Consider the following 14,472-nt stretch of genomic DNA (forward strand, 5'->3'; position numbering starts at 1 on the left):
TATATTTATGAAATGCCTAGTTAAGTGCCTAGCATCATGCTAATAAGAGCTGTGAAAAATGAGAAAATTATGTTTTTATATATAAAACAAAGTGTCTCACTCTGTGACATAGACAAGTTTAGTTGGAGATTATCAAGTAGGAGACACTGGGATGGGCTCAAGGCAAGATAGGGAAAGACTGACCCCATCAGTGTGCCCAGAGGGGAGAACCACAGTGGACACTCTGACCACGTGGTGATGTTAGTAGCCACAAGGAGCCACAAAACCCTACAGAGAAGCTTGAAGCCTGTTCTAGATACCACAGCTCAAAGGGTCACAAGATCTTTGAAAGATGGTTTACGGAAGAAATGCCAAGCAAAATGACGGTGTGACCATAGACAGGGTGAGGAAGAAAGAGTCAGACAGATCGGTGTGAGGAGCAGTAGTGCAAGGAAGTCTCTGCACACAGACAAGAGAATGAGGGGAACGTGTGGCAAAGTGTCCGGATCAGAAATGAGTCCAACAGGAAACTTTGTACATCCTCTCTTTGCACATTAATGCTTGATATAATTGGGCTTTACGGAGGATTTATCTCTGAACTTGCATGAAGGCTAAAGGACTTCTCAAGGTGCTTTGAATCTGGACGGTGATTTGCATCTTAAAAATATTTAGGCTCTTTAATATGCTTTCACATGCATTATCCAAAGTACAGAAAGTGGTAAAATATAGTAGACAACGCACTTGTCTAAGACTCAGGAAGCCCATGATTCAATTCTGGGCATCCTGCAAACTCAGAGATGGCCAATTAACACACCTGTGTAACAACTTGTATTTATTAGCTCCTAAAATCAGAGGGTTGGATATGGTGCTTGACGCATAGCGGATACTCAATAAAGGCTCTGTTTTGAAATTTCATGATTCTAGAGTAGTGAGGCTGATACGATCAGCCAAATTCCTGTTTTACCGAGGGGAATTGACATAGCTGGTGGGAAAAGTGTTACACTGAGAGAACAAAAGACGTAAGACTATTTACCTCTAGATCTAGATTACCTATAGTTTTCTAGGATTGAATTTCCAAAGGACATTTGAAAACATTTTAGTAGAAAACACTGACAGTGAAGGATCAGTGCACATTGAGAATGAGAACTGCCGTAATTATGCAGGAGCTCAAACCCATTAAGCTGGAGTTGGAGACACAATACACCATTATTTACATGATGTCTACGGCCACTGTCTCTTCAGCTGAGGAGAAAATGGGCTGTGATGACAAGTTTGCCAGCTTCTTTTGTGGCTACCACTAACATGCTTCTGCAACGTCAGTTAGAGAAACATGAAGCAACCTGACCTTGAACTATTAGTGTCAAAGAGTTTTGCATTTTACATTTCTACCAATTCCCCAATTTGCCTACTCATTATAAATCACTTTGCAAATATAGTTTTTGCCTAGCGGTGGTTTGGGGGTGGACTAGTTACCAAGGATTGTTCACCTTTGAGATATTCAGTGAGTGAAAAATTGTTTTAAAGTCTACAATTTCTTCACAGAAATTTATATGCGAAGGAATAAAAATAATAATAGTAAACTACTCGAGCTAATGTCCAACAATCCTGCTCTTACATATAAAACTTAGAAATTATTAAAGACTTGTACAGTGCAGTGCTAGTGACAAAAAGCTTCCGCTCTATGCCACACTATAACTGACAAACATTTACGAGAACAACTACATAGTGAACTTTCTACCTTAAATTTTAAAAACGCTAAAAATACGTAAGATAAAAACAAATACATACCTTTGGAGGAGTCTCCGATCCTGGATACTCTCTCTGGTCTAGTTTCTTCCAGCGATCCATTAGTTTGGTTACCATAGGTGTATTAAAATCAACCAGCTGGAATCCTGTAACATTGGCTCCACCATGGATAAATCTCTCCAGAGAAATATCCTTGAATCCCTATAGAAATCAATATGACAGTTTGTTAAGTTTAGTTCATTATTATACATTTCAGCTCTTCAATGGAAACGTAAGTTAATAACCAACATGTACATTTATCTATATTTCTAATAAAGCAATGGCTGGAAACGTGGAGGGTTTAATTATGCCAATTTAACTGTTAAATTCTGTCATTCAAAATCTAATACATGGGGAAAGCAATAAAGATATTTTTAGTTCAGTTCAACTCAATTTAACAAGTATTTCTTGAATGGCTCTGAATGCCTTTTATGAAGCATGAAGGGGGATATAGCAGATGAAAATGACAGTACCAAAACGTCTCCTATTGAGGCCATAACTGCCCTCTGATGTAGATATGTAGAAACGTGTCTTATGCGAAGGGAATATCAAGGTAGTATACTTTGAGTATGTGATGCATAGTACCTTTATAGGGGGGGTTCAGTTTAATTACAAAGTAGTCTAAAAGCAGACAGAGCCAATAAGTTGAGCCAGGGAGAGTAAAAGCTTTGATCGTATGAGTCACTACAACCCTTAGAGTCCTAGGATGTGGTAACAGAAGAGAAGAGAGCAACACAGGCCATTTGTGGACTTCTGTGTGTGGGAAACAAGATGGTGTCCCCAGGCGGGCTAGGGGAGCTTTGAGGGAAGAGTGTTCTCTCTCTTGGTCCACACAGTTATTATCTGAGTTTCAAAAATTCTGGAAAAATCACTTATTTTATTTCTTTTTTAATTTTTTTATTTTTAATATTTTAATGTTTATTTATTTTTGAGAGAGAGAGAGAGAATGCAGGAGGGGCAGAGAGAGATACAGAGAATTCAAAGCAGACTCCAAGCTCTGAGCTGTCAGCACAGAGCCTGACGTGGGGCTTGAACTGACGAACCATGAGATCATGACATGAGCTACAGTTGGACGTTCAACTGACTGACCCACCCAGGTGCCCCTTTTTTAATTAATTAATTAATTTATTTTATTTTATTATTATTATTATTTTAATGTTTTATTTATTTTTGAGACTGAGAGAGACAGAGCATGAACAGGGGAGGGTCAGAGAGAGAGGGAGACGCAGAATCCAAAGCAGGCTCCAGGCTCTGAGCTGTCAGCACAGAGCCCGATGTGGGGCTTGAACTCACGAACTGTGAGATCATGACCTGAGCTGAAGTCGGACGCTTAACTGACTGAGCCACCCGGGCACCCTGTGCCCCTTTTTTTAAAAAAAGTTTTTATTTATTTTTGACAGAGAGGGAGAGAGAGAGAGAGAAAGAGTGCAAGTCAGGGAGGGGCAGAGAGAGAGGGGGATAGAAGATTTGAAGTGGGCTCTGTGTGCACAGCAGAGATCCCAACGTGGGGCTCGAACTCACGAACTGTGAGATCATGACCTGAGCCAAAGGCAGATGCCAACCGACTGAGCCACCCAGGTGCCCCTCTTTCCTTCTTTCTCTCCCTCTCTTCCATCCTTCTTTCTTTCCTTCCTTCCTTCCTTCCTTCCTTCCATCTATCCATCTATCATCTAATTTTTTTATACCTGGGCCCTTTTTTCTGCTAAGTATTTAAGGTGCATTACAAATATACTCAATACAAATTAAAAAACAAATAGGCAATTGCAAGAAGAGGAGAAAAAAGCCTATTAGGTAAGCAAATTAACAAAACCAAAGGTATTGGCTCAGAGAAACGTTTGCCCTTCCCCCACACCCCCAACACACATGCTCATGAGTTTGTAGCATCCTTATTTGCCTTCCTTTTGGTTTTCTCTTAGAATTAAGTCATTAAAAAAAGTTTTTTTAATGTTTATTTTTGAAGGAGAGAGAGACAGAGTATGAGCAGGGCAGGGACAGAGAGAGAGGGAGACACAGAATCCGAAGCAGGCTCCAGACTCTGAGCTGTCAGCACAGAGCCCGACGCGGGGCTTGAACCCACGAACCGTGAGATCATGACCTGAGCTGAAGTCAGACACTTAACCAACTGAGCCACCCAGGCACCCCATGTTTTGTTTTTTTGTTTTGTTTTGTTTTTAATGTGAATTTGATTCACTTGTGCTGAGGAAACTAAGAAAAAGTGTTTTGTTTATCTATTTATTTATTCTTTGGCAAAAATAAAATATGCAGCTGTGATCCTGTGGTCGCAGCGAGAACCAGCGGAGGAATCAGGGAGAAGAGAAAGACCTGGTGTTCCCTCTCTTCCTGAAATGTGTCTCAGACTCGATTTTGGAAACGTCTGTGTTTTTTGTTAATAACAAAGCAGGTTATATACACACACTGCTGTGTGGCTACCTGAGGAGAAAGAGCCCGTCTACTGGCCACTATGCAAAGTTGCTCCTGAAACCTCCAGGAGTGTGCGTTTATAGCTAACCTTGATGCTGCGCTTCTTATGTGTCGGGCACTGTGCTGAGCACCTCACACGGGCTATCCAGTTAGTTCTCATCACAAGCTTGGAGACAGACCGGCGTCTCAGACTTCTCTTACCAACAAGGAGACCCAGGCTCGGCAGATTACAGCAAGACTCTGGAGGATTACCCAGAAACACACACTATGTGTATGAACCAGGATGACTCTTGCGTTTGCCGTTTTTGCCCTCTGCTCCTGTGTCTTCCTACAAGAGTATGTGTTTTCAGTTCTGGTCTCTATCATCACTGCCTCTAGCAGAGGGAGGGTGATACTGTAGAAAACTGCCCGGACCCTGACCCCTCCTCCGTAACCCTCTGGCCTCAGGTTTCCTGTGTGCAACACAACAGTCACAACGCTGGGGTAGCTAGCACATCTGGTTTGAGTTCAGCCAGCGATAGCTATTATTAATTAATCCCCTCGACAAATATTTATCTCAGGCCTATTACGCGCCAGCTAATTTGACAGCTCATCAGTAACATTCTCATTTCACTGGGAAAGAAACTAGACACCAAAAAGCAAGTCTACGTTTCTGAAATGGGAAAAACACTGTCCATCAATCTCAAGCTAGTAAAATGTCAGCCGAACATTTGTTTGCGTCTATGAGAAAATAGGGCAGATTCACAGTCAGGCCAAAAAAACATAAAAATTCAGTTTTCTAAAAGCCACAGTGATTCAACTATTGCATTAGTTGCTAATTGACGACATTATTATTTTCTTTCAGCAGAGGCTGAAATCAAAGAGCTGCTGCGCTGTCTCTCATCGCGTTATCCCACAGCTGCAAGACACAGGCAGAGACGCAGCCTTCAGAAAAACCATCTGATGGAAAGTCTAACTGATGAATAACAGCCCACATTTCTCTGATTCTATCCTACTGCTCTGCTGAAGGTGAAGGAAAAAATATTACCGCATCTGATTTTAAACTCCTTTCAGTTATGATCTGAATGAATGGTGGGTGGCTCAGTTAATTTTAGCCATGTCTGCTTGAGGACAGGCAATATTTTTCCTTTCATATACTTTAAAGGGTTTTAGATCGAAGAGTGATAGGATCTAGACTGTGAAGCAGTATTCTTGGAAACAGTTTCTTTGGTGGCTTTTAGACTTCAGTTTTTAACCAGAGAAGTGAAGACACTGCTATAAAATTGTAACTCTTCAGACAGTGTGTATGTGTGTGTGAAATCCATGGTTGAGTAACTAACTTGACTAACTTAACAGTGTCTATATAATACACTGATACCCTAAGGGAAGATTAACCTCCAACTCGGTTTTCCTCTTAATGTCCATTTATAGTTCATACATCCAATGGGGGCAAAGAAGCAGAGGGAAATTAATAAACTACAGGACTTCAGATATCCTGCTGACTACAGATGTAAATCTGCAGGTCGATCACATCATAGGTGTTTAATAAATGCTCGCCCTTTAGCATTTGTCTAATTCTGATTACATTTCTGCTGTTTTGCATTTCAGGCTCAAAGGATGACTAAATCATATCGACACAGCTCTGGTCAGTTAACAGAAGGACTGCCAGGGAGCATGGGAGAGGTTTCCTTTTTTAACGTCTTTTAAAAACTGGGTTGTTAAGAAATTGACTTAAAGTATGCACTTTTGGTGATCAAGTGTATAGATGGTGGAATCAGATACGCTCAATGCAGAAGTTAGAAAATGCAGTAAGCACAAAGCAAGAGGTAAAACAATGTCTTCAAGTTCATGGAATCTCGAGTGGGGTCATCGCCCTAGAGCAAAACTATGCTATTGTGCAAATTTTGGGAATGGAGTTCTAGTCCCCATTTGGACATCAACTGGATGCTGACATGTGGAGAAGTCACTGTAATTTCCTTACCTTCCAGATGAGGTGTGGGTGATGTGTGCATGTCTGTGTGGTTCTGCGTGCTGAGGTGAGGGACAGGCAAGGAACAGATGCAGTGAGTCTTCAGGGACATACCCCAGTCATTCCGTAATTTTATAATTTTATACTACTTCATGAAAGGTCCAGGTGTTTTCCTACATGGAAATGGAATGTATTTTTAAAATGAGAAATCTAGGGGCGCCTGGGTGGCGCAGTCGGTTAAGCGTCCGACTTCAGCTCAGGTCACGATCTCGCGGTCCGTGAGTTCGAGCCCCGCGTCGGGCTCTGGGCTGATGGCTCAGAGCCTGGAGCCTGCTTCCGATTCTGTGTCTCCCTCTCTCTCTGCCCCTCCCCCATTCATGCTCTGTCTCTCTCTATCTCAAAAAATAAATAAACGTTAAAAAAAATTTTTTTAAAAAAATGAGAAATCTAAATGAGAGCAAGATTTCAGGACCTTGCCTTGTGGGTGCAACAATGCCCACAGCTTCTTGTGCCTACTGATGGCTCTAGTTACACACTCTGCTGGAGGAGGGGTGAGGAAAGATATGAATACAAACACAGAGAAGGTTTGCAGGGCCAGGTGCCCCTCAAGTCTGGCATACGAAATATTTAAATGAATGCCCATTTTGTGGCTCCAGCAGGTATTTACCCATCTTGATTTTATTTATTTGATTGATTTATTTTTTGCAATCAAACAGGACAGAGTTTCAGTCTTGCTTTTGAGACTTAGGGTCTGTGTGATCTTGGATAAGTTACAGTGAACCCCAAAGTCCAGTCTATAAAATAACATATGGTCTATGTTGAGGGTTAATTAGAATAATTATGGCAATGAAATAAGCACAATGACATAAGCTGGGAGACAGAGGATACCCAGCCACTAAGCAAAGAGGAAGGATAAGGGCACTTTTTATAAGGTCAAAAAAGGCACTGTGTCCACCTCTTATTCTTTTTTAGAGAGAGCACGTGAGTCGGGGGAGCGGGGAGAGGGGTTGGGTACAATGAGAGAATCTTAAACAATGCTGAGCATAGAGCTTGATGGGGCTTGATCTCATGGGGCTTGATCTCATGACTGTGAGATGGGGCTTGATCTCATGACTGTGAGATCATGACCTGAGCTGATCAAGAGTCGAAGGCTCAACCCACTGAGCCACCAGGTGCCCCAATGCCCTTAATGAGCTTGCGGGGTGCTAATAATGTCTTACTGGCAGCTGGGCCACAGGATAGTGGAGAATATCTGGTATACAGGAGGTAAAATAATGATTTCATGACTAAAAAAATATAATGCATTTTGTATTATATGTATTCTTTATAAATCACGGGGTGATTTGTGAGCCCTGACAAGACACTATCAGATTAAGTGCATAAGGACAGCTTTCTAGAAGATGTGACTCTTAATTGGGTGGGGTAAGTGCCTCCCAGGGAGACAGAGCAAAAGCTGTAGAGAGATACCAGGTATCTGGGAACTAGTCTGATTTCAGGAAGGGGCACATGTAGGGTGCAGTGGGAGAAAAGATCTGGGATTAAGAGGGATAAAGCTGGAAGGGCTTTGTGCTTTGGGGAAAAGAGTGTCAACACTTCACCATTAAGGATTTTTGCAGCCTGGCACCTCGATTTACCCTGGTAGGAGAGGGTAACAGATGGGATGGTGGCAGTGTGTCATTTTTGACCTGCCAGTTTTGTGGAGAGGTGAGATGACTAGTATTACCAGGTAGGGTTGGAGAAATCTCAGGGTCCTTCCCTTTCACAAAGCACCTGAATCCTTTTATTGTATTTGCAGCCTGGAGTCAAAGAAATAATTTAAGCTGGGAAAAAATATGATCATACCTGTCTTAAAACACACACACACACACACACACACACACACACACGGGAGCAAAGTAAACACAGAATCTGAAACAAGAAAGTCTGTGGGCAAAGTAAGGAAGCAATTTCCTCCCTTAGATCTCTGAAAAAGACAGTATAGTGAACCAACAGATAAAGTTTTCCTGCCTGTAAGTATCTGGGAAATTTCTAGAACAAAGCTTAATCTAATGAGATACCATGGGCTTTCACCAGTACCTCTAGATGATGGGTATGTCTAAGTAAAATATTCCCACATACAAACAAAAACAGGACAGAGAAAAGACAGATTTCAGCAATCTTTCCTTACAAATTTACTCATTCTTAGTATTCCATTGTTAATGATAGTGGCAGTGATATCACGGAAAATTTTCAAAAATCTGGGAGAGGCATGTCCATTCATCTACACATGAGGCACAGCTCATGCTATTTAGATGATGCCAGCTCCCTGTGGGTGTTCTTGGACTCTTGGCAGGCTAAATAAAGTTTGGGTAATAAAGAAACAGGGTCCTCATTCCCTTTGACTCCTGAATGGAGGTGAGATTCCCAGCACACCGCAGTAGCTACAAAGGGAACCAGTGGGGCACGAGGACATCAATCTAGTCCCATTACATCAAGACAGAAGGTTGTGTGAGATTGAATCACAGTTAATTGAAGATGATAAATTTAACTTATGGATAATGAAAAGACGGTTTTAAGGAATGCTGATGAGCTTTCACAACCCATTCGCATCCTTATTCATAATGAAATGGAATATTATTTTATTTAAATATGTGGAGTCTGCCTTCGATATTTCAGCCAAAGAATTTGATGGTCATTAAGGAGCCAACGTTTCTGTGACTGTACTTATTTTCTTTCTCGGTTTAGAGATTTATCATTTTGAAATATCCCCCAAAATATCCATAATGAAACTCAACTTCTCCGTGGAGTTAACCCTGCTTAAATAAGGGAGGTTCTGGACTTTTGCAAAAATGTGTGCCTGTAGATAATTTCATGCATCACATACTGATGTCTGCCTTGCTTCATTCTTTGGTAAATTCAACTTGGTGTTCGTACTTTCTGCTCTCCTTTTCAACGTTATGACTACAGAATATTAAAAATTTTAAAAAAAATGTTTGTTTATTCCTGAGAGGGAGAGAGAGAGATAGAGAGACAGAGAGACAGAGCACAAGTTGGGTGGAGCAGAGAGAGAGGGAGACACAGAATCCAAAGCAGGCTCCAGGCTCTGAGTTGTCAGCAAAGAGCCCGACGCGGGGCTCGAACTCGTGAACTGCGAGAATGTGGCCTGAGCTGAAGTTGGACGGCCAACCGACAGAGCCACCCAGGTGCCCTTGACTACAGAATATTTTAAAGTGTCTGGACAACTTGTATCTACCAGTAACCAGTAAGAATTGTTCATTTAGGAATCAGTTCTAACTACTACTGTTAAATCAGTCTCTCTTTCAGCTATATTGAGGTACAATTGACAAGTGAATTTGTAATATATTTAAAGCAGATAAGGAGATGATTTGATGTACTGATGCTTTGTGAAAGTGTTCCCACCGTCGAGTTCATTAACTCATCCATCACGTCACGTGTTTACCTTTTTTTTTTTTTCTTTTTAGGTGAGAACCCTTAAGTTCTACTCTCTTAGCAAATTTCAGTTATATAATACAGTATTATCAACTATAGCCACCATGTTATATATTAGATTCCAAGACCATATTCATCTCCTAACTGAATGTTTGTACCCTTTTACCAATGTCTTCCTATGTCCCCCACCCTCCAGCTCCTGGCAACCAAAACCCTATTCTCTAAGACTTAATCTATGAGTTAGATTTTTATTTTATTTTTAAATGTTTATCTATTTATTTTTTTTTGAGAGAGAGAGCTAGAGAGAAAGCAGAGGAGGGGCAGAGAGAGGGAGACAGAAAATCCCAAGCAGGCTCCACACTGTCAGCATGGAGTCTGACATGTGGCTCAAACCCACAAACTGTGAGATCATGATCTGAACTGAAACCAAGAGTTGGACGCTTAACTGAGTGAGCCACCCAGGCACCCCATGAGTTAGATTTTTAAAAAAATTCCCAATATAAGTGATACCATGGAGTGTTTGTCTTGTTCTCTCTAATTTCACTTAGCATTATGTTATCCTGATTCATCCATGTTGTCACAAATGGTGGGCTTTCGTTCTTTTTTATGGCTGAATGTGTCCTATATCTTTTATCCATTTATCTGTTGGTGGACACTTAGGGTGTTTCTATAACTTAGCTATTATGAATAGTGCTACAATGAAATGGGGGTATATATATCTTTTTGATATAATGATTTTTCCCCCCTTTGGATGCATACCCAGAGCTTGGATTGCTGGATGATATAGTAGTTCTATTTTTAATTTTGTGAATAATCTCCATATTGTTTTCGACAGAGGCTGCATTTCCACCAACAGTGTACAGGGCTTCCCCACTTTTCTACACCCAGCATTTGTTCTCTTTTAAAGAATAGCTATCCTAGCACATGTGAGAGAATAGCTCATGGGGGTTTTGATTTGCATTTCCCTCATGATGAGGGATGTTGAATACCTTCTCATGTACTGTTGGCCATCTGTGTCTTTGTTAAAATGGTGCTATGCCCATTTTTAAAATGAAGTGTGCACGTGTGTGTGTGTGTGTGCTATTGAGTTGTAAAAATCCTTGTATATTTTGGATATTAACCCCTTCTTAGATATGTGGTTTGCAAATATTTTCTCCCATCCTGTAAGCTGCCTTTTCATTTTGTTGATGCTTTCCCTTGCGAGATAGAGCTTTTTAGTTTGTTGTGGTCCCACTTGTTTATTTTTGCTTTATGTGGCTGTGCTTTTGGTGTCAAATCCAAAAAACCATTGCTAAGGTCTATGTCAAGGGGATGACGTCCTAGGTTTTCTTCTAGGAGTTTTATAGTTTCAGGTCTTATGTTGAAGACTTTAACCCAATTTTTATTTCATTTTTGTGTATAAGACAAGGGCCCATTTCCGTTCTTTTGCACGTGAATATTTACTTTTCCCAACAGCATTTATTGAAGAGACTTTTCCCATAGTATATTCTTGGCTGATTTGATGAAAGTTAATTGACCATATATGCAAAGCTTTATCCCTGGGCTCTATGTGCTGTTACACTGATCTGTGTGTCTGTTCTTATTCCAATAGCATACTGTTTTGATTGCTACAGCCTGGTAATATAGTTTGAAGTAGGAAGCATGCTGCCTCCAGCTCTATTCTTCTTCCTTAAGATTGCTTTAGCCATTTGGGGTCTTTAGGGGCTCCAAACAAATTGTAGGATTGTTTTTTTCTATTTCTGCAAAGTATGGTATTTTAATACTGATAGGGGTTGCATTCAATCTGGACAGTGCTTTGGATAGTATGGAAATCTACACATACTTTTAATTTAATACTTCCATTCTATTAACACACAATATTTTTCCATTTACCCGTGTCTTCTTTCATCCATGTCTTTGGGTTTCTGGTATACAGATCATCCACTTCATTGGTTATATTTATTCCTAAATATTTATATCACTTTTGATGCTCTTATTAATAAGACTGTTTTCTTATTTTCTCTTTCTGATGGTTTGTTGTTACTGTATAGAAACACAGCTGATTTTTGTATACTGAGTTTCTATTCTGCAACTTTAATGAAATCATTTATTCTAATACTTTTAGTGGAATCATTAAAGTTTTCTTTTTTTTAATGTTTATTTTTGAGAAAGAGAGGGAGAGTGTGTGTGTGTGTGAGTTGGGGAGGGGCAGAGAGAGACACACACACACACACACAGAATCAGAAATAGGCTCCAGGCTCTGAGTTGTCAGCACAGAACCCGATTCAAGCAGGGACTGAACTAACTAACCTGAGATTTTGACCTGAGCTGAAGTCGGATGCTTAACCAACTGAGTCACCCAGGTGCCCCATCAATGTTTTCTATATATAATATTGTAAGATCTACAAGCAGAGGCAATTTTATGTCTTCCTTTCTGGTGTGGATGTCTTTTATTTCTTTTCTTGCCTAATTGCTCTAGCTGGGACTTCTAGCACTATATTGAAAACCAGTGGTGAGAGTGGATATCCTTGTCTTATTCCTTACCATAGAAGAAAAGCTTTCAAAGCTTGTCAACATTAGTTGGGTATGAAGGTAGTGGTGGTGGGCTTGTCATACATGGCTTCTGCTATGTTGAGGTATATTCCTTCTATACCCAGTTTTTATCATGAGATGATGTTGAATGTTGTCACATGCTTTTTCTGCATCTAATGAGACGATCATGTGTTTTTAATCCTTTTGTTAATGTGGTGACTGAGTTGTAGATGGTGAGCCATCTTGGCCTCTCTGGGATAAATCATGCTTGATATTGGTATGGCCTTGGTATGATCCTTTTAATATACCTGCTGAATTTGACTTACTAATATTTTTTTTTTTAATTTTTTTTTCAACGTTTTTATTTATTTTTGGGACAGAGAGAGACAGAGCATGAACGGGGGAGGGGCAGAGAGAGAGGGAGACACAGAATCGGAAACAGGCTCCAGGCTCCGAGCCATCAGCCCAGAGCCTGACGTGGGGCTCGAACTCACGGACCGCGAGATCGTGACCTGGCTGAAGTCGGACGCTTAACCGACTGCGCCACCCAGGCGCCCCTGACTTACTAATTTTTTGTTGAAGATTTCTGCATTTATGTTCATCAGGAATATAAGGCTTTAATTTACCTTTTTATCGTAGTGTCCTTGTCTGACTTTCGTGTCAGGGTAACAGTGGCTTTTTAAAACGAGTGTGGAAGCGGTCTTTCCTCTTCTATTTATTGGGATAATTCCAAAAGGATTGGTATTAACTCTTCTTTAAATGTTGGTAGAATTTACCCATGAAGTCATCTGGTCCTGAACTTTTTTTGGTGGGGGCATTTTGATTACCAATTCAAACTCTTCACTTATTATTGGACTGTTTTAGATTTTCTTTTTCATCATATTACATGGTAGGCTGTATGTTTCTGGGAATTTATCTGGTTCTCCTAGTGTTCCTTTAATGCTGGTGTATAATTGTGTATAGCACTGTGTTAACGATCCTTAGTATCTGTGTCATGAATTGTATTGCATCTTCTTAACATTTGTTATTTTCTTCAAGTATTCTTTCTTTCTTCTTAGTCTAGCTAAAGATTTCTCAATTTTGTTTACCTTTTCATAAAACTAGCTCTTAGTTTCATTGACCTATTGTCTTTTTTGTTTCTAGTTCATTTACTTTCACTCTGACCTCTGCTATTTCCATTCTTCTGCTAACTTTGCCCTTAGTTTGTTCTTCTTTTTCTAGTTCCTTGAGGTATAGAGTGAGACTGCTTATTTGGTATCTTTTGTCTTCATGTAGGCATTTTTCACTACAACCTTCTTTCTCAGAACTGCTTTTGGTGCATCCCACATGTTCTAGTAAGTTATGTTTCCGTTTTCACTTGTCTCAAGATATTTTTTGATTTCTCTTTTAATTTTTTATTTAAGACACTGGGTATTCAGGAGCATATGGTTAATTTCCACATATTTGTAGATTTTTGAATTTTCTTCTGGGAATTGATTTCTAGTTTCATATCCGTGTGGTCAGAAAGGATGCCTGATATTTCAGTGTTTTTAAATTGATGAAGATTTGCTTTGTGGCATAACATAAGATCTATTCTAGAAGGTTCCATATGTGCTTGAAAATGTATATTCTGCTACTGTTAAATCAAAACTTCTGTTAAGTCCACGTAGTCCAACAGGTAGTTTAAGTCCAAGCCCTCCTTACTGATATTCTGCCTCAAGGATCTAGCGATTACTGAATATGGGGTATTAAAGTTCCCTACTGTTTTTGTGTTGCTGTCTATTTATCTTTTCAGATCTGTTAATATTTGCTTTATATATGTAGGTGCTCTGACGTTGGGTACATAAATATTTACAAATGTCATATTTTATTGATGAATTGACTTCTTTATCATTATAAATGACATTCTTTGTCTCTTGTTATACTTTCTGGATTACAGCCAATTTTGTTTGGTATAACTATAGCTACTTCTTCTTTCCTCAGTTTCCATTTGCATGATCTCTTTTTTCTATTCTTTCACCTCTGATCTGTGTGTATGCTTTCAAGCTGAAATGAGTGTCTATAGAGTTGGGTCTTTTCTTTCTTTCCTTCTTTTTTTAGGAACCTATTTTCATTCAGCCACTCTATCTCTTTGGATTGGAGAATTTAGCCCATTTACATTTAAATAAATGTTGGTAGGAATAGACTTACTACCAACATTTTATTGTTTTCTAACTGACTTATAGTTCCTTCCTCCCTCTCTTCTTTTGTGATTTGAGGATTTTCTGTAGTGGTAATGTTTTGACTCCTTTCTCTTCATGTTTTGTGTTTCTATGAGAAGTTTTTGCTTTGTGGTTACCATAAGGCTTAGATAAAACATCTTATAGCTCTAACAATGTACTGTAAGCTGGTAACAACTAAACTTTGAATGGATACAAAAA

The 14,472-nt window shown here is 39.8% G+C and overlaps 1 protein-coding gene across 3 annotated transcripts in view; it reads right to left on the reverse strand.

The window, feature by feature from the left end:
• Nucleotides 1–14,472, reverse strand: part of GRIA4 (glutamate ionotropic receptor AMPA type subunit 4) — a 394,136-nt gene that overhangs the window by 72,242 nt on the left and 307,422 nt on the right. For all 3 annotated transcript variants that reach the window (XM_049614164.1, XM_049614163.1, XM_049614162.1), the window contains one exon: nt 1,768–1,926. In XM_049614164.1, coding sequence (XP_049470121.1) covers nt 1,768–1,926 — 159 coding nt within the window. The remainder of the gene's footprint in view (nt 1–1,767; nt 1,927–14,472) is intronic.

The sequence above is a fragment of the Panthera uncia genome, chromosome D1 (assembly GCF_023721935.1).
Source record: "Panthera uncia isolate 11264 chromosome D1, Puncia_PCG_1.0, whole genome shotgun sequence".
NCBI lineage: Eukaryota > Metazoa > Chordata > Mammalia > Carnivora > Felidae > Panthera > Panthera uncia.